Source organism: Balearica regulorum, chromosome 14, assembly GCF_011004875.1.
Source record: "Balearica regulorum gibbericeps isolate bBalReg1 chromosome 14, bBalReg1.pri, whole genome shotgun sequence".
NCBI lineage: Eukaryota > Metazoa > Chordata > Aves > Gruiformes > Gruidae > Balearica > Balearica regulorum.
This window is the reverse complement of record NC_046197.1, coordinates 14,156,889-14,176,104: the sequence shown is the minus strand read 5'-3', so window position 1 is coordinate 14,176,104 and position 19,216 is coordinate 14,156,889. Positions and strand designations below refer to the sequence as shown.

At 42.1% G+C, this 19,216-nt stretch overlaps 1 protein-coding gene across 3 annotated transcripts in view; it reads left to right on the top strand.

Moving 5' to 3' along the window:
- The window catches only part of GRIA1 (glutamate ionotropic receptor AMPA type subunit 1), a 125,581-nt gene that overhangs the window by 72,678 nt on the left and 33,687 nt on the right, over window positions 1–19,216 (top strand). For all 3 annotated transcript variants that reach the window (XR_012837761.1, XM_010306313.2, XM_010306312.2), the window contains exons 6-11: window positions 5,444–5,605; window positions 6,728–6,895; window positions 10,527–10,631; window positions 12,761–12,871; window positions 13,837–14,043; window positions 15,187–15,557. Coding sequence is in view for 2 of the 3 variants with exons in the window: in XM_010306313.2 (XP_010304615.2) it covers window positions 5,444–5,605; window positions 6,728–6,895; window positions 10,527–10,631; window positions 12,761–12,871; window positions 13,837–14,043; window positions 15,187–15,557 (1,124 nt within the window). In the remaining variant the exon portion in view is untranslated. The remainder of the gene's footprint in view (window positions 1–5,443; window positions 5,606–6,727; window positions 6,896–10,526; window positions 10,632–12,760; window positions 12,872–13,836; window positions 14,044–15,186; window positions 15,558–19,216) is intronic.

The window sequence follows — 19,216 nt, the reverse complement described above, 5'->3', positions numbered from 1 at the left end:
TCTCTGGAGAAGCCAAGCTTGAAGATAATTTGGTATATTAGGGATGCTCCGTCTGGAAATACTCGACTTCTTGCTCCCTGCAGAAAGACACCGGCATACCTTGGAATGACAGGAGCCACTTTGCATTCACTCAGCTGATCTACAGCCCTTCAGAAGCAATTGTTTTGCTTTGCAAAGTTTCTTATAATCATAAAGTCTGCTAGCAGGAAGAAGTCTGGCATTGCAAGCCATACACGGATAGCATCTAAACAGAGCTGAACCAGTTTCCCGATGGTGCCACAGGTTTCTGTGGCACCCACCCAAGCTCAGGGTGAATTGCTTAAATGCTCTTTGCTTAAAAAGGAATATTTCAGTGTGCAACTCATAGGGGGAAAAAGAAAAAAGAAAAGAAAAGAAAAGAAAAGAAAAGAAAAGAAAAGAAAAGAAAAGAAAAGAAAAGAAAAGAAAAGAAAAGAAAAGAAAAGAAAAGAAAAGAAAAGAAAAGAAAAGAAAAGAAAAGAAAAGAAAAAGAAAAGAAAAGACTCCAGTCTCTCCATGCCAGACAGAAAGGGACTACAAAACCTAACACTCATTCTTGGGGTGAGGGGACTAGGTTCAGCCAACAAGACTTCTCCAGGCAATTCAAGAGAAAGGGGCATTTTCCATCTCCTCATTCAGAGGTGAGCTTTGCCATTCTCTGCGGGAGATCCGGAGGGCTCAGAAGATGCAGAAGGAGGAGAGAAAACAACAGTGTTCCTGAGAAATGTGGCAGTCTTCAAGGAGACTCTCTAATGTTCTTTTTCTCAAGAAAAGCCAAGACTTAGAGCAAAGGCAAGATTTTAAGCTGCGCTGCAGCTGGGTTGCAGGGAGGTTTATGAGACGATCAGCTGCAGCCTGCCCAGAGCTCAGCCCTCGCTGCCTGTTACCACAGCTTCAAAGGCACGATTATACTGCAGGAGGCACCTTGTAGGGAAAGTGCCAACAATTAATAACAATTTAGTGAAATACAGAGAGAATTTGAAGGTGTTGGGCAGTGGCCGGCTGCCTGTCAATGTTGGGGTATGGAGGTCAAGCTGCTGCTGTCGGCGGTGTTCCCGTGGGCTGGGATGATGTCCCAGGAGGAGCAATGCCACCTGGTGTCATCAGTGTGCGGAGAGGAGGCAGAAGTTTAGGACGGTGAGGCAGTGAAATATGAGAGTGAAAGGAGACATGCAGGGGAAGTAAGAGGTGCTGGCAGATTTGAGGAGGGTCATGCATGAAGGAATGAGGCTTTCCCTATGCCGCCTGACAGCCATCTGCACTGCCTGCTCAGTGTCTTGGCTCTTCATGGTTTTCAGGGAATAAATAAGGAGCTGGCTCATTTCTGGGGGACTTTCTTTTCAAGGCAGATCCTTCGTGGACCAGTTAATCAAGATGGATTCATGAGGCCCATTTCAAGTCATCAGTCTTCTTGCATTATGCATTTCCTTTGATGACTGAGCCCACAAGCAGTGGAGAGGAATATAAATGTGTGACTTGCTGACACCTCTCCCAGCAACCAAGGCAGTGAATGGGACAGTAAAACAACCTTTGGCTGAAAAATGTTTTCAGTTTAAGAACTGCATAAAGAACAGATGCAGCAAGGAAAACACAATGAGGAAAAAACCCCTTCCCAGTACTGTTCTATTTTCTGTTTGAAGCCATGAAGGTCTGTAACAGCTGCCCACATTATTTACTAGCAGCAGGACTTCTTCATGTAATCGCTTTGCGAGGTTCATTAGTGCAGAGAGAGCAGTCCATGGTATGGGCTAAAGAGCAAGTTTCCTTCTTCGGACTGAGCCGGGCTGTTGCTTGAACTGTGTGTTGCAGATGCTGTGAGTCAGGGCAGGCGTGGAGGAGGGAGGCTGTCTCACTCCATCAGCATGGATAGGTCCAGATTTTTGCAGTTTATTGTCAGCCTGCTAATTCGATGGCATTCAGAGAAAGCCAGGCATTTTCCAGGCACACACAAGGCAGGAGGCTGTATTCTCTGGTTTGCCGGGATGATTTTGCAAAGTGAATTTAAATCAAAGGGACAGCTAATCCTGCTGTAGGGCAAGGGGTGGGCTGGCTGACGCGGTGTCCCTTCCAGCCTGGTTTGGATGGTTCCCAGGGAGAATTGTGCCTGTAGAAGTGTTGTCTCCCCCGCAGTACCTACGTCCTGGGCAATGACCCTGTTTGGGGCCCTGGGGAGCCCCGTGTTGCCTCTGGGTCCCACTATTCCTGCTTTGCCAGGGGTGCTGGCACAGCGTCCGGGCTGGAGCGTGAGTTCCTGTATTCCTCCTCCTCTTCCTCCCCGGGGTCTGGCAGCGCTGCACAGGGAGCTGAAGCCAGATACCTGCATGTCCAGAGAGCCTGAAGAAAGTCACATACCACCAAATTTCAGGGGCTCAGCTCGTTTCCCTGAAGAGCCCACTAAGCTCCAGACGTGGCTGCAAAGCAAGCTTTTTCCAGTATTCACTGGCAAATTTTTGAAATGGTTTTGGCCCCTGAAGTGCCACGGAGTGCATTGTTCCAGCACCGTTCACTTCTTGCTGTGCTTGATTGGATGGCAAAGGCTTCTGTGCTGGTTCTTTCCCAAACTGGTGGATACTAAGCACGCTGCTGCAAAAGCGCGTCTGCTGCCCCTCAGTAGTGGGTTGCAGTCTTCACTTAGTAATTCTTTTTTTTTAATTTATTTTCTGTTTTCCAAATATGGCCAATTGAAAACTAAATAAAAAGTCCCTTTTTTTTGCAACATGTGGCTACAGTTAGTACAAGGTGACAGATGATTAATGACTTCCTTACTTGCAAATATTGTAATTCTTCTGTTCTCTTGTTTCCTACATAGAACAGATTGGTATTCCAGATAGATAGATAAGCATGTTTAATTCCTGATGCCACTTTGTCAATAGAAACATTTTCAAGAGATAGTTTCCATAATATTTGATATATTCTTGTTTGTATGTTAGCCAGAAAGAATTCACCTCCTCTGGGAATTATTTTCTAAATATCTGACCTCTGGTATTCCCAGTTCATTGGCTGTCATGTCACCCAGACCTGCTCTGAGCAGATTTCAGTGGCGCAGTGATTAAAATTCCTTTGTAATTAGGACCGTTCCTATACTGACCTTGTACTGGGGCACATAGAGGAGGAATAACAGGTGAAAACAGTTATTTCAGCAGTTGATAACAGCCAAAATGCAAACACATATTCAAGGTTAATGATGTCCTCTATGGCCCCAACTGCCTTAAACGATTGGAAAATTTTCAGAGGTCTCCACGCTTTTTAAAGAACCTGAAATCAGTGGGGAAAAATTAGTACAGTCTTGGGGAAGAAATAATTCCTTTTGTCTATCCAGATTATTTAAAAATTTTATGTAAGATGAATCCCAATGAATATTGTTGAATACTTGCTTCAGTTTCAGAATGGTTTGGTTTGCGGAAAACAGTAAAAGACAGTGTTTTCAATCACTGCTGTTTTGTCACTGGTGTCATAATCTTTTTTCAACTTTTCCTATTTAAATCTGCTTGTTGAGGGGGCTAAATACACCAGACATCTCACTCATAGTCTGTTGTGAACTTGGACTTTTCTTCATGCCTTTGTAGGGCTTCCAAGGAGGAGCTGGTGGCACAGACTTCAAGTTGCTGTGTGGTAGTTTCTTTTGACAGATCTTTTTCCCCTGAGTACCTCCCAGGAGCAAAATGTCAGTGTAATTTGGTCCTAGCCATGAATAACCAGTTGGCAACCTGTGAGGTCCCTCTTACTGAACCTTAGGAGCTCTGCGTGTCAAAAACCACTTGGCCTGAAATGCATTAAGATGTCAGGGACAATTATCCTGCTGCATTTCCTATTCATTAATCACAGCTCTAGCTTTCTGAAACTCTACGCTAGCAATTACAAACAAGATTGATGTGGGTTTAACCAGCATTCTGAGGAATACGTACGCACAAAATATCACTTTTTTTTTAACCTAAATCGCTGCACTTTGAAGCAAAATAAATCATCTATTTAGAGCATCTGTACACCTATATCCAATCCTCAGCCTTCTAAGTGGATGCCAAATTGCTTACAAAAAGCCGGAAGAAAAAGTGTGAAAGTCTTTAAAGACATTTTTGAGTCACTTATGACTCCCTCGGTCTGACGCTGAGGTGAGGGCAATTTAGTTTTTTAACTTGCAAGCTGCCTGTTCCCAAAACAGGTTTCCATCTAACGACTTGATCCCGACCTTGGAAGTTAATAAGCTAATTAGCTCCCTCAGCCTGTGCACAGAGAGCACCGTTTTGGGAACCTGACCGGTGTGTCCTGGGAATAATGTGACTTGGCTTTTTTAACTCACACCATCACCATATGTTTGAGAGCAAGCAAGGGAGAGAAACCCAGTGGCAGGCTGAGAAGGTGCCTGCAGAGAACATGCGCCAGCAGGGCAGAGGGAAGGCAGAGCTCAAACAAGCTCTTCTATTGCTCAAGTGATTGCATTGTGCACAGTCCTCGTTCGTTTTCCCTCATGCATTGTGGTTGCCGATGGTTCTAGTGAAAATAATTGACTACATCTCTTGTGCTTATATCCTGAAAGAAAAAGCCCCAGACTTCAGCCTGTCCCACACACAGCAGCCCAGGCAGGAAGGCAGAGTCTCCATTCAAGCACCCGCTTTGTGCAAGGAGGCACAGCAAACAGTTTTGCACAGCAGCAGTGCTGAAGAGGTAGGATCAAAGCTGGGAGACCAAAAAATGACCTCTTCTCCATATTGCTTGCAGTGTATCTCTAATTATTTTTTTGCCTCTGACTTTGCCGAATTCTACCACTCCACCCTGACACATACGAGAATTTGCACACTTGTGTTCATCACATGCAGTGGGCAAGAAGTAGAAGAAAACAATAAAAAAAAAAAAAAAAGAAAGAAAATTATTTCGTTATCAATCTGAAGCTCAGAAAAGTACTCTTTTTTCTCCCAAATTAGCAAATACTATAAACTGGCTTTTCTAGTAGACAGACTTCTTTGACAAGCTGACCAACCACTCCTTGATCTGCTGAAAGTTCGTTGTTCAGGATTTGTTATTCCCTACAAACTGTGCTTTGAAATGAAGTAACCTATCCATTGGTGAGTGAGTGCAGAAAAGTTAGAGCTGGGTGAATAATTTTTTCTAATATATTTTTTGAGAATTTTATTAATTTCATCCAGGCATTATTTTTCTATTATTGTGCTAGCCTTCTTGCAAATGAGCGGTTATTAATATGACTTTTTGTCTCCCTGGGTGGAAACTGCAGGATATGTCCAGCTCAGAGCCTGTGAGAAATTCAAGTTCACCCCATGGTCGGGGAAGTGGTGCCTCTCATGAGTTAAACCTTACCTCGCAGAGGGAAGAGATTTTTCCTAAGCTGGCTGCCATATTCATAGACAGGCAGGATACCCACCCAGAGATGTGTTCCTCTGATGAGCCTCCTCTGTTTCTCTCCTCTACTTAGGGATTCATGGATATTGACCTGACCAAATTCAAGGAGAGTGGAGCCAATGTAACTGGCTTCCAGTTGGTGAATTACACGGATGCTGTTCCAGCCAGGATCATGCAGCAGTGGAGGAATAATGATGCCAGGGAGCATCCTCGTGTGGACTGGAAGAGGCCAAAGGCAAGTGGTATAAAAAACCTCATTTAATTTAGGGTCCATCTGGCTCAGTTCAAGTTATGCTCATGTCTTTGTGATCACACAGAACTCTTTAATCTTGCTCTGAAAACCTGTCACTTAATATAATTATGAACATTATCTGTTCCAGGTGCCTCAACATTGTCTAAATTTTACTAGGCAGTACTTGCTACCTGCTAAGAAATACACATTAGTGTATTCACTCAGTCTCCCAGTTTTTAGTCTCCTCAAAGCTAAGGATTAAACATCTCACAATGTGCAGTATATAAAAAAGAAAAAGCCTCATTAACTCCTTAACCTTTGACTTGTTTACTAGATACCCAGTGATAATAAAGTCTTTCCAGATGTTCTTTCTGAACATTTCAAATCAGCGTGTACAACGGAGGGGAAGTATATGTTAATTCCAAACACAGAAGACCCTGAAGCTGTTGAGGGGCAGGTGGAGGGGGGAGGTTGGTTTTTTTTCTGTCTAACATTTGAAAACAAATACAGTTGTGACAAACACTCAGTAACAGAAATGTCAACCTTGAAAGTATTAGTTTAAGAAAGTTGCAAACAAATAAATCAGTAGGTGATCATAAGAAAAGGAATTAACTCTAATGGTTACCATTCATGTTATGAGTTTTACACTGGTTTCTGTACAAGTTTCTGCTCGAATAAACTCATCTTTTGCAGAATTCTTACACATTGAAGCAGAGTTTTCTGGTCTCCATCTGTGACCAGAGTCACTTGTTGCTTGATTTCCTGTATCTCACATTTACACTGTATAATATATTCCTTAAAAGTCAGGTCAATGATTCTAATTAAACAAAAAGACTTGGGTTACAGGTGAATGACTTTTAAGGCTGAGTCCTCTTAAGGGAGTGCAACATGAATCCGCATCAGGAGCTTCTCCATCACTCTCCCATCCTCTGGGAGAGAAGACACCGACTTTCACAAGTCAACGGGACAGTAGCGATTACAGGGACCAAGAGGCTGTTGAACTTCATAGATGGAGGGATGAAAACCGAGCAAATCATCTGAAAAGTTACTGTCAGGCGAACCAGTGTAGCATGCCCAAGGTCAGCTTGCCCTAACAGGAAATGTAAATTCTTCTTCTCTTTCTAGTACACGTCGGCCCTAACGTACGATGGGGTCCGGGTGATGGCCGAGGCGTTTCAGAACCTGCGGAGGCAGCGGATCGACATCTCCCGTCGCGGCAACGCGGGGGACTGCCTCGCCAACCCGGCTGTGCCCTGGGGACAAGGCATCGACATCCAGAGAGCACTGCAGCAGGTTTGAAACCCAAACAATTGTGCACTGCAAGGACGGCTGAACGTAGCCTGTGGGTGGGGGAAGAGGGGTGATTAGCAGAAGAAACGTTCAAGCAAATCGCTTGGGATGAGGAACTGATCCTTCCAGATGAGAGCCAGGTCTCCTGAAGAGTTCAGGGTGCATCCAGCAAAATGCTTTTCTTGATACTATCCAACGTGTCCTTGCCTTCTCTAATTTCTGTTGAAGTTGTGGGATGGAAAAGCCAAAATATTATCCCATAAAATCATGGGTCTCTATTTTTACCATCCCTTTCCTAAGAGAGAGACCTGCTCAGACCATATTTTTTGCAGATCCTTCAACTCTCTGTAAACTTGGCTTCAGTTCCAGACTGCTAACGTAGCTTGAAACCATGTGAATTTTGCCTTATGTGTTGGCTGTCATCAAAATGTTTTTCAAAGCCCAGATTATAGCTTGTTTCATACTGTGAGGATTTGTAAAAGTCTTAATAACAGCTATTTAGATAGTTTATTCCTTAAATCTGATAATATTGCTTTTTCATCCTGCATAAAAATTTAGATTTTTTTGAATAAACAAAAATATTGCATGAAACTTACAGCAAGAGAGAAAAACAATACACTCTTATCAAAGACTTAGAAAGGTAGAATATTTTAAAATTGCATTAAATTTTGAGACTGACATTCATCTCTAGCATTTTTCTCTTTACAGACAAAAATAGATGGATTCCTTGCAAATACTGCTAGTTCAGTGTTATCCAAATATAGCTTATCCCATCTTCTTTCCTTAACTGTGAAGAAGGCAAGAAGAATAAAATTAATTTGGTTAATTTGCATCACATGTAAATTTCCTGAAGTATTTTGTTTTGATCTGGTTTTGGCTTACTGGTAAACAACAATTCCTTTAAAACAAAATCTTGCACCTGATTTGATTTTATTGCTTGGATTCAATTTGTTCCCAAGCCTGTCATTGACGTTCTATATGACCTTGGGCAAATCACTGTCATAGCTTCTCCAAACCCTTATAATAAAATCAGCCTCCTTGATGCATTAGGGAGATCAGTTACCTAATAAACATGAAATACTTGGAAGTCTTCTGATGAGCAATGGGTTCTCAAGCATTTTCCTTTATTGAATTTATGAGAATAAGGTATCAAAATTAGATGGCTAGAAAATACAACTTTGTGTGTGTTGGAAAATCTCCTCTGAAGCATCCTCATCTCTTCATTAAAACAATTCCAAAAGTTTAAATTTTTCAACTGTAGTAATTTTGAGCAAAGAACATGAAGAGCCATTTGCAAAAGTTGTTTCTTTACTATTGAAAAATTATAATTTTCAAAAGGTCTGACCAGTTCAGTTGTGATGGTCAAAAGAAAAGGCTCTGAAACATGCAGGGGAAGAAATCTCATAGGGGAATTTTAACTGTGAGTTTAATAATCAGCCAGCATTTAGTATTGTAGCAAGAAAGAGCCAGATAGAAATAGAAGAATTTATGATTAGATTGAAGGTTTGAGTTATCCTTTCCGTGAAGACTCACAATTAAGCCAATTCTTAACAGCTATTCACAGCATGCTTTCTCTTCACCTCCCATTTGCTAAAGCCTAAAATTTTATAAGCTGTTTAAAAGCAAAAAGTTTCTCTCCTTATTTCTACTCAAACATCTGGAATAAGCTCCTGAATTGCCTTATTTCTGTTTAGTGTGGGAAGGAGTCATAGATGGCAGTAGCAAAGATGAAAAACAATTTGAAACATTTTGCAGTTTTTCAGAAACATAAATCTAACATATTTCAGAAAAATGTATGCTTTTATTAAAGACAATTACTCCCCCCCCCCCGGAAAATGTGCACAAAATATTGCTTTAAACCAATACACTGAGGTTTCAGTTGCACTTTGAAAAGACTTTGATAATTTCTGACACATTTTTTGTTAATGTTATTTGGTTACCACATATAGTAAGCAGCTAGCTAGTCCCTAACTGCTGATTAACCTTGTAAACCAGCAGGACACAATAGCATCCTTCTCCAGCTCTCTCCGCAAAGAACCACATACCCATGTCTTATACAGAAATGTGTTTAAATGCTCCATGTCTCCAGTTGACTTTACTGGTGCTTAGCACTATTGAAATCAGTCCTCACTATATTTTATAGTGATTCAGGGGGTCTCAGAGGATGGTAAGTGATGGAAAAGTTGTGCTGCAGTTTTTAGGATGGATGGGAGAGACTACTTTTGCCATTTCAGTGCCACATGGATTAAGATTTCATTCATTCAGATAGAAGAAATTGGTGCTGTACACCTGCCTTTTAGTGCATATAAAGCTACAAAGCACGAGCACCCATGACCTGAGCTTCAGAATTGGTCAGGACCTGAAAAGAAAACCAAAGGGGACATGAAAAAGCAGGCACAGGAGCACTTGAGACAATGGTGCTTTTCTAGTGCATCTATCTTTTATGGGCATGTTGTGTCTTGTGAGAAGGGAAAAGCATGTTTCTCCAAATGTCACCAGGAATACCTCTTGACTTGAAGGAGCTTCAGAAAATACGGGCAGATGTTCATTTTCATGACAAACCTTTGCGATAATAGCTGGAAAACAAACACGCTTTAAGCAGATTAGCAACAGATTTCCTCCATAATGATATATCCTCATTTCTTCACCATGGGTCTTTATTCTGAGGATCTCAAGTACTTAAAAAGGCTGCTAAATACCTGTTCCCATTTTGCATGTGGGAAGACTTCAGTTGCAGGGACAACAGATTTGTTCAAAGCAAGTGAAAAGGCTGAGAACAAACCTTTAATTCCCAATCTGGTGGCATGAGCACTTCTCCAGGTGGTCTCTATAGAGACTCAAACTTGCACTCCGTTTCTCACGTTCCTGGTCCCCACTGCCTGGTCCCAACATATGGTTTGTGACTTCTTTCAGAAGCCCTTCTCCACACCAGGCTGGGCACTTTTGCAGCAAGTCAAATGGCCATGCTGAGAGGAGAAGTTCAGGAAGTGGGATGTGATGTGAGCCACACTCTTCGGCTCAGCAATGTTATCAGCAGAGATTTAAGATTCAAAATTTCCTATGCAAATTTCATTTACAATACTAAATTGTCAGGTTTTATTAGGCTGGTGGAAAGGTAATTAAATTTGCTTGTTAACTGAAAGACTCCTCTCTATCGAAAGACGGCAACTGGGAGCTGTGGCCATGGTTTCATATTTCCTCCAAATACAGTTCCTGATTTGAACTGTCAAATTCTTTACCAAATCCTGACTCCAGGTCAGATTTAGAAAATTAAAAAGAAAATCAAACAGAAAACCCAAGGAGCTCAGAGCAGATTTAGCTCACTGTCACATCCCAAGAAGTGATGAGCTCACACATGTGATCTAGCTCTTATGCATTGCTGAGCTAGTAATAGAACACTAAGTTTTAAGAAAGGCTTTTTAAAAGAAAGGGTAAGTTAAGAGAATGGCTGTGCACATGGCCAGGCATACTATAGAGAGTGTAGAGGTGTCAGATGTCCTGCCTCCCCTGCACGGATCTGAGAGACATGGCTGCACTCTTCATCCTTCTTCCCCTCACCTCTTACTGCTACCAAATCACCACTGCATGAGATGCCGACCAACTTGCTCTTCTCATTGATATTTATGTCTTTAAGGTCCGTTTTGAAGGATTGTCTGGCAACGTTCAGTTTAACGAGAAGGGACGGAGGACCAACTACACCCTCCATGTGATTGAGATGAAACATGATGGGATCAGGAAGGTAAAGTAGAGAGTGACCTGAGATCCTGTGTCAGACACCAGCCTGGTGTTCGAGTTATGGCGTGGTTAGGTCTCAGCAGACATTTCTTTCATGAAAGTTTGCATGTGGAGTCACCACAATTGCATTTCCAGCTCTCTCCATGAGCAAAACGAAACACTAGGGAGAACTCATGGTATATTACTAAAAAAATACAACATATGGAAGGGGTTATCAAGACCAACAAGGGCATTTCAGCTGTGGGGCAGGGATTTCCAGGATAGTAAAAGCTTGGCCAACTCAGCCTTGCAATTGGCAGGGCACATTGGCTCGGGGTCAGCTACACAACTGTCTGGTTTTTGCTCTCCTGCTTTGCTTTTCCGAGGATGAGCCAAGGGAGAGCCAGGCAGAAGCTGTCTACCCTAACCAGTATAGGTGAACCCTTTACGTTGACCTAATTCTGCTCTCCTTGAAGGGACAAGAACTTTACCACTAACTACGTCCTGATAGCTACACAGACATTTGTGCTGTACTGAGTCTTGATCCCTTTCTGTATCCCAGGCACTTTGAAAAATCTGACCTTGTTCAGGGGTGCTGAGCCCTTGAAACACTAATCCTTTTGAAAATCTGACTCCATGTGTTTATATTCCACTTTAGATACTAACTGTTTGAAGAACAAAGAATAACTCAGTTACTCTGTCGATAAAGGAGAGCTACTAAATATTTTGGAATGGGGCATTCACTGGAATCCTTCTGCACCCCCTCAGTCCCCTGAAAAATAAAATACTTGTTTGAAACTAAGAAAAGCTGTACATAGTGAAAGTTCCACATTTACAGCCGCTACCCCCAATTCATACTTACACCTGAGAACAGCCAATGTGAGATCAGAGCCCACCACAGTCAAGCAAAAAAAGGCAAATTTCTCATTGAGAAGTAAAAGAAGTGTCATTTTGAAGACATCCAAAGTGGTCTTCCTCCTCTACATGGTATTCATAAGAGGACAAATGCAGTATTATGTCCAGTTTGGGGCTCTGAACTTCAAGAAGTTGGCAATCTGGAGACAGTGTAGAGGAGAAGAAGCAGAAATGGCTAAATGTCTTCGTTTTGCTTTGTATTTACTGACAGAAATTATATTTGTTTGGAAGATGTGTACATCATTGCCACAATGCATATTGTATCCTATATCCACCAGGTTAGAGGTACAAAACAAACATATGTGTCTCCATTTATGTTGCCCTAGGGCAGAGCTTTGGAAGTTCTTTCCTTACTCTCCTCTCTTTTTGTCTGTGCAATGGAGAGAGATGAGAAGCCTGCATAGATTTTTTTCTCCTGAGCTGTTATGATCTCTAATCTGCCATCAGCAGGCTCCTGGTCATGCCCTGTGTTAATACCCTTCCCATTTACTATGATAAGAAATTCCATTCACATGATCAGAGCTCAGGCAACTGCATACTTATATGAGGTGATGGAAAACCTCTTATAAAATCAAGCCCTCAAAGTGGCTAACCTCAACAATGATCTTCCTAGTGATAGTCGGTGGCACTCTGCTTTACCTGCAAGCAGTGATAGATCAGCCCAAATCCCTGATTATTAATAAGCACAGCTTAACATGAGAGTTCTTCCCATTATGACTGTTCAGTTTATTCATAACCCCAAACTTTTTGACATTGGCCAGGGTTGGGGTGTTTTTCTCATTTGATTTTTTTGTCCTGTTGTCTCAAGATGTTCTAAGAGTCAGTCCTATGTTCATGCAGGCTTTCAGCTTCAGGACAGCATTTTATCACCCTGTAGCATCTGGACATGCAGTAGGCATGCTCACCGTTAGAAAAATATTCAGAAGTGTGAACTCTTGGAGTAGGGATGGGGCAGGGAATTGCAAAAATTCTCCAGTACTGTGTGCCAGTTGTTTTTATGTGCGTACAAGCACTCTACTACCGTAGCGTATCATGCATATTATTTTCAGGCTGGAGGCATGGTGGGATTGGGGAGTTTCTGGTCCCCCCAGCAAAAGACATCAATAATCAGGAGAGGAGATCTCTGGTTGGGTATGAACATACAGAGAGAGCTGACCCTGCTTAGATGACCTTGTTAATGTATCTTGATTAATATTATAAAGAGATATCAAAGAGAGATGCTGGGTTTGTATTTGGCAGATTGGTTATTGGAATGAAGATGAGAAGTTGGTTCCGGCAGCCATAGATACTCAAAGCGGCAATGAGTCTACAAGCCTTCAGAACAGGACTTACATAGTCACAACCATCCTAGTAAGTGCTGTGACTTCTATCCCAGCTCTCCCTCTCCCCCATCCCCCTGATGTGCAGACTCCCTCTTCCCCCTCGTGTGCCCTCCTTTGTACTGTATCATTTTTATAATAGTAATAATAATAATAATAATAATAACAGCACTTGCTGTTTCCTGCCGGGTCCATAAAGGTATCTGAAAATTGCCATGGCTAATTAAATAGGTATTAAAGAGCTCTCACGCTTAAGTGTAGAAAATACAAAAGATTATGACAAGATAGTAGAGGCATCAGCATAGGTAAATTAGAAACATTATACCTGTGCTTTGTACTTAGCCCACAGAATGGGGGCTGTAATTCTGGGAAGTGTAAGCTGTATTGTGCAGAGAGGCTGAATCATAGCTTTAAAAACAAATCTCCTCTATAATCATGAAGGAATAATAGGTACCCCATAATGTATGGTATCATGTATTGTGTCATTGTATACTCTTACCCTGCAGAAACAGTCGAAATTTTACTAACTTGGTTGTCAAATGCTTACTGTGAATTTATGGAGAAGACACAATACCCAAGCTGAGTTAAACATCTTCAGGGCTCTCTTCTGTCCAGCAGATTTGATTCTGCCTGTGCCCACATAGGCAGACATGCCTTTAAAAATTCGGAGCTCAGATGCGCTAAATATCCCTTGCAGAACTGCACTGAAAGGTTTGTTACCCAAAACCCCTCAGCTACTCCATTCCCTTCAGGTCCACCACTACAGAAGCTGCATAGAGATTCTGCATGAATAAACAGAAAATACCACAATAAAAATCACACTTCGTACCTTCTAAAATAAGCCCATTGTGTGTTGACTGTGCCCTTTGGTACAGGAACACAAAGCTGGAGCTTTGCAAGGGGACCAGAAGCTCCACATCGGGCTCTAGTCTGAGCCCCTGATGTCCATCTCTAGAAATGTGGAGCATGGCTCAATATTGGTCTTCTCTGTGCCAGGAAGACCCATATGTGATGCTCAAGAAGAATGCCAACCAGTTTGAAGGCAATGAGAGGTATGAAGGCTACTGTGTGGAGCTTGCTGCTGAGATCGCGAAGCATGTTGGCTACCACTACAGGCTGGAGATTGTCAGAGATGGGAAATATGGAGCCCGGGACCCCGACACCAAAACGTGGAACGGCATGGTGGGAGAACTCGTCTATGGGGTGAGTTTCCAACCTCATCTGTGGTCTTTAGCTCTTGGTACTTGAGAACACATTCAAGCCCTAGAGTAAAAAGGAGCCCTGCCTTCTGTCAACCTGAGCTGTCTTGAGGACTGCAGCTCTGATAATGCAAATAATCAGCCAAAGTAAAACATTTTAATTTAGGGAGGGACAGCACATTTTGTGCCTATGGAAATGTAAAAATATTTCCTTTCAACAGTTCCAAGATTCTTTTTCTTTCCAGTTTTGGAAGAACAAGTATTGAAAGGTCAAACTTTCCCACGGGTAGAATCTCCAAATTTTACTCTATTTTATATTTGTATGATAATGGCAGGATGAAAGAAAGATAAGATTTCAAACACTTAGCATGAGACTGGTGAACAGTAGGACTAGACTATTTTCTGTCTAGCCACTTATTTCCATCATCTCAGATATACACCTGCACCCTACACTTCTAAACCTAGTTCACTCTGGTAGTTCACATTCTGTGGTGTTTTCAGTCAGAGGGGTCTAATTTTCCTTTGTAGGGAAAGGGGAAATTAGTGTAGGGAGCATGAGTGCCCAAGTCTCTGTGTCACTGTGTAGGAGTGAGGGATGATCTGTCTCCTGCTGGTAGCTCCACAGTATATGCCGACAGCCATTTCAATGCATATCTCTATCTGTTTTCAAGATGGATTGTAAAATAAGTGGAGAGTGCACATCAGTGTCACTGCAACATTTTTCCTGTTCTCCTGCATCAGTTATGCAATCAAAAACCATTTCCTGATGGAAGTAAACATCCTGGCATCCTTTTTCAGGCGATTGGCCTTTCTTTTCCTTTTTTAATGTCTGGATGATAAAGCTCTTTTAGCGAAAATCGTCTGCATCAGACTGTGACATCAGTGGATAAATCAGACAAGAAGAGCTAGGTGGCTGCAAAAAGAAAATGCTGTGATTTCAAAACAGAACTGGTAATCAGTAGTGATAAAATGGAAATAACCCACCAATATTATGGGCTGCTCCTTTTTAACATTTCTCTTGCAATTGATTTTGTCTGATTTCTTCTGAAATGGCGGGGGTAAACAGAGATCAAGGGAATATAAGCTGGAGTTAGTAGACATATTTTATCCCCAGAATGCAAATCTCTTTTCTGTCTCTCCTTTTCAGAGGGCGGATGTGGCTGTGGCACCATTAACCATCACTCTGGTTCGAGAAGAAGTTATAGACTTTTCCAAACCGTTCATGAGTTTAGGTATCTCTATCATGATAAAAAAACCTCAGAAGTCCAAACCAGGAGTTTTTTCCTTTCTGGATCCTTTGGCTTACGAGATATGGATGTGCATTGTTTTTGCCTACATTGGAGTGAGCGTTGTCCTCTTCCTGGTGAGTCGCTTCAGCCCTTATGAGTGGCACACTGAGGAATTTGAAGAAGGACGAGACCAGCCAGCCAATGACCAGACAAATGAGTTTGGGATATTCAACAGTCTCTGGTTCTCCCTGGGAGCTTTCATGCAGCAAGGATGTGATATTTCTCCAAGGTGGGTTGCCTTCCCAAATGAACCTTCTTCTAGTTCCTGTCAGTTAATCTTTTCATATACTTTGGAGCTGAACGGGTTCTTCTTTGACCTTCCTTCCTGAACCATAGTGTAGTTTTCTGAATCAGTCACAGATTCAGAAAGGATCTAAGGGTTCACACATCTACATCCGTGAACTTGGGACCTTAAACTTGGGACCACAAAAATTCCATTCTAAATTTGTGCTGAGGAGTTTTTCCATAATATAAGCGAGCTGAAAAACTGCATGAAATGCAGATGTATATCTGTATTAGAGACACAAGCAGAGACTTATTTTTAAAAGTCTGGGAATACCTCCTTCATTTTTGAGAGCTGTATTCCCACAAGCCTTATGACAGAGATTTTGCCTATTGCAGGAACCCATGTTACACATATCTTCTCAACACCTTGTTCATACAAAGGCATTCAAAAAGAAAACAAAAAGAGTTAAAAGCATAGTAACTAAATAGCTGCAAGCCTGACTCTGATAGATTTTCTTATTTATTTGCACAAGTTGTATGTACAGTAAGTAATGTCTGTAATAGCTGAGGGATCTTTCTGGTGGTATGTGTATATTCACCTGAGGCAGGACCAGAGGTGAGCCAGGGATGAGATTTTTGACACCTCCAGTATTTTCTGTACAGGGCAGAGGTACTTAGGGTTTGTGAGGCTGAAAAATGGTTAATGAGTTGTGCCTTCACATGTGGATCATATGTACCCATCATTCCCAAGAGGTCTGCTCTGGATGTTGGTTGGAGGTTGGTTGGTTGGTTGATTAGTTAGAGACCATGTGGACAGGTCAAGCATCAAAGCCACCAGAAGCTGCAGGACACTGCTGTCATTCACCCTCTCCACAGCTCCAAGAGGCACAGCGTGTCTCTGCATCGCTCGCACACATGTGGGGTTTACATGCAAGCTCTTTGTACCAGGAAAGTTGCTTCTCCCAGTTTAGGCTAAAAACATTTGTGGCCAGGTTTGACTCAAACCAGAGGTACACCAGTCATGAGAATGAATTTACAGGCAATAAATGCATTTTCTGCATTTACATGCCATAGTGACATCTAAAGTGATGCTCTGATTCCTTTTTGGGACTTTGTCTCCCTTCTTTTCAAGGGAAATTTCAGCAGAGATACATGTCTTGTGGGTGAACACAGTAGGCAGAAGTTAATTTCCTGCATGCTGGGGTGGCATCAAAGCTTTGGGGAGAAGAAGGAGGCACAACTTCATCAGCAAGTGGAGATAACACCGCGCAGCTCAGCACAGCTCCCACAGGATGGCAAGAGGAGGCCAGGCACCAGCTTGTTGGCTATTGGATGGCAATTTATCCAAATATTAATGAGCTCGGGGTAGTGAGGAAATGAGTGCCTGCAGGGCACTTTAATAGTGACAGATTTTATGAATATGTTTTATCATCTGATCATTGATTAGTAGGAGTCCAGCCGGAGCATTCAGGAAGTCTTCCCAGCAGAGGGAATTTCAACTTTATCACTGTCTTGTAACACAGCCCTGTGCATTAGGATCAGGTTATTGCCATTTTCATTCTCATTGTTGTTCTTGTCATCGTTATTCTTATTTAGGAAAGAGAATGTCTTCCTTTGGGGACATTTCAATAGCCAGTTTGTGTTCCAAGGAGGAGTGTGGAGAGGTGAAAAGCAGAGACTTTGCAAAATAGCAAATTTTGAAACATCTTTAATAAAAAGTGTTGGGGGAAGATCAGTGGTTTTGATCCAAATAACAAAATTTTCTCTAGCTAAACATGCTTTGAATCACCATTTCAAAGTGTTGTTTTATTTTGCTTTGAAATGGGAAATGAGAATGATTCTGTCATTGTTATTTTAATGTTGTTAATTTGATCATCCTGATAATGAAAATTACAATTTCATTGAAACCAATATTTTTTTATGGAGCACAAGAGCACTTTCTGACTACAAATATCTGAAAGAATAGAAAAATTGAAAAACGGAATATGGGAATTATTATAACTCCCAGTACCCCGAGTAAAGCTTCTTGTGATGGTTGCTAGTGGAGGGGGACATTTCTGTGAAATGTGAAAGCAGGGAGGAAGCAGAAGAGTGAGAATTTCCGTAGGATGTTGTTGTACGGAAAGGCTCTGATTGCGCTCCGTATTTCACATGTATTTTTCACACGAACCTAGTGCAGGATTTCTGTGACACATCACTTAGAAACGAATGCTTGGTGGAACGACATTGTGGGCAGGTGGGGATCTGCTCTATTCCAATATATTTCCTATACGGTTGCTTCTAAACTTATCACTACAATTTCTCAGCATCTCCCCAGTAATGCATTAACCAACATAAATAGCTTCTGTTGTACATCTGTTCTGTCGTTCTCTCCCCAGCAGAAAGGAGCAAGTGCAGGGGTGTATTTTGTTTTTGTAGAGGTTTTGGTTTGTTTATTTCAGTTTTGTTTTGGGAAGGAGTAGGGGAAATTTGTCTGGAGGTTCGGGGTTTTTTTCGAGAGCGTGTTTGTTTTAAGTGCATATGCCACTATGTATTTATCATGAAAAAATGTAAGATCAAAACCGCAGACACATCACTCAGCACAGCAGGTGGTGAGGTTTGCAGCAGCTCCTTGCTCTTGTAAATGTGTGTTCCTCAGTCTTAGACCAGTCCCCAGGGAACTTTAGTCCCCCACAGAGACAAAAATTTGCTTTTGAAAGAAAGTGGCATCCTTTTTAAGGACAGTCTTACTAGCCAGAACTATAATCAGGCTTTTTAAGTATGCTGGTCACAACTTACCAAGCACGTTAAAGATACACTGTGATTTTGATGACCTGCAGATGGCCAAGACTGAGTGTAGCTGTGGCTTATGTGCTCATAGCCTCTTCTCCCAAGGAGTGAGACTGCTGGGTGGGAAGTCAACTGGTGTCCTTGAAGCTCTGAAGCCTTCATGTCTAGGCATAGACTGGATGAGTGTGACAAAGGCCAGGCAGTAACCAGTCATGGGAAGTCTCAGCCATAGCTGGTGGCAGTCTGTGTTGTGCCTTTGGACACTGCAACATGAGCATGAGCAAGGAATCCATCCCTCCTAAGCCATAAATGGAATGACTCAATTGTAGGCACATAGCTTCAACCAAAGGAGGCTCTGACCTCTTGGACGTTTCCCACTGGAGTGTGTGGTCCTCCTTCTGCACCATCACTGACCAGTGACCCCACTGGATGTGGTTCGGTCACTACCACGTAGACTAATTTGTCCTGGTTGAAGTGAGATGGTCTCTGTCATTGCCCTTAAAGTCTGTGCTTTCAAAGTACTGGCTGACACAAGCAGAATGAGGGATAAGCAACATTTTGGAGCTGTGAGTAGTTTCATGTACATAGTAACAGGCAGAAATCAGTGAAGTCTAAAATGGGCCATAAACCATTAAGCTTTGCAAAGTGCCACCTTAACTTCAGAAAACAGTCGTGAAATTGCAAAAGCACTCATTAAATGTGAAATACAGACCCAGAAAGGAGATTCTCAGAGCAGGTATCAGAGGTAATAAATATCCCACAGCCAATAGCGAGAGCCTGCAGCAAGAGAAACGTGAAGTAAATATGACTCACATTGTACCATTGTTCAGAAATGTAATTTGATAAATTGTCTTCAGACCTTAAAACAACCCCAGTGTGTAGCAGCTGTGGAGA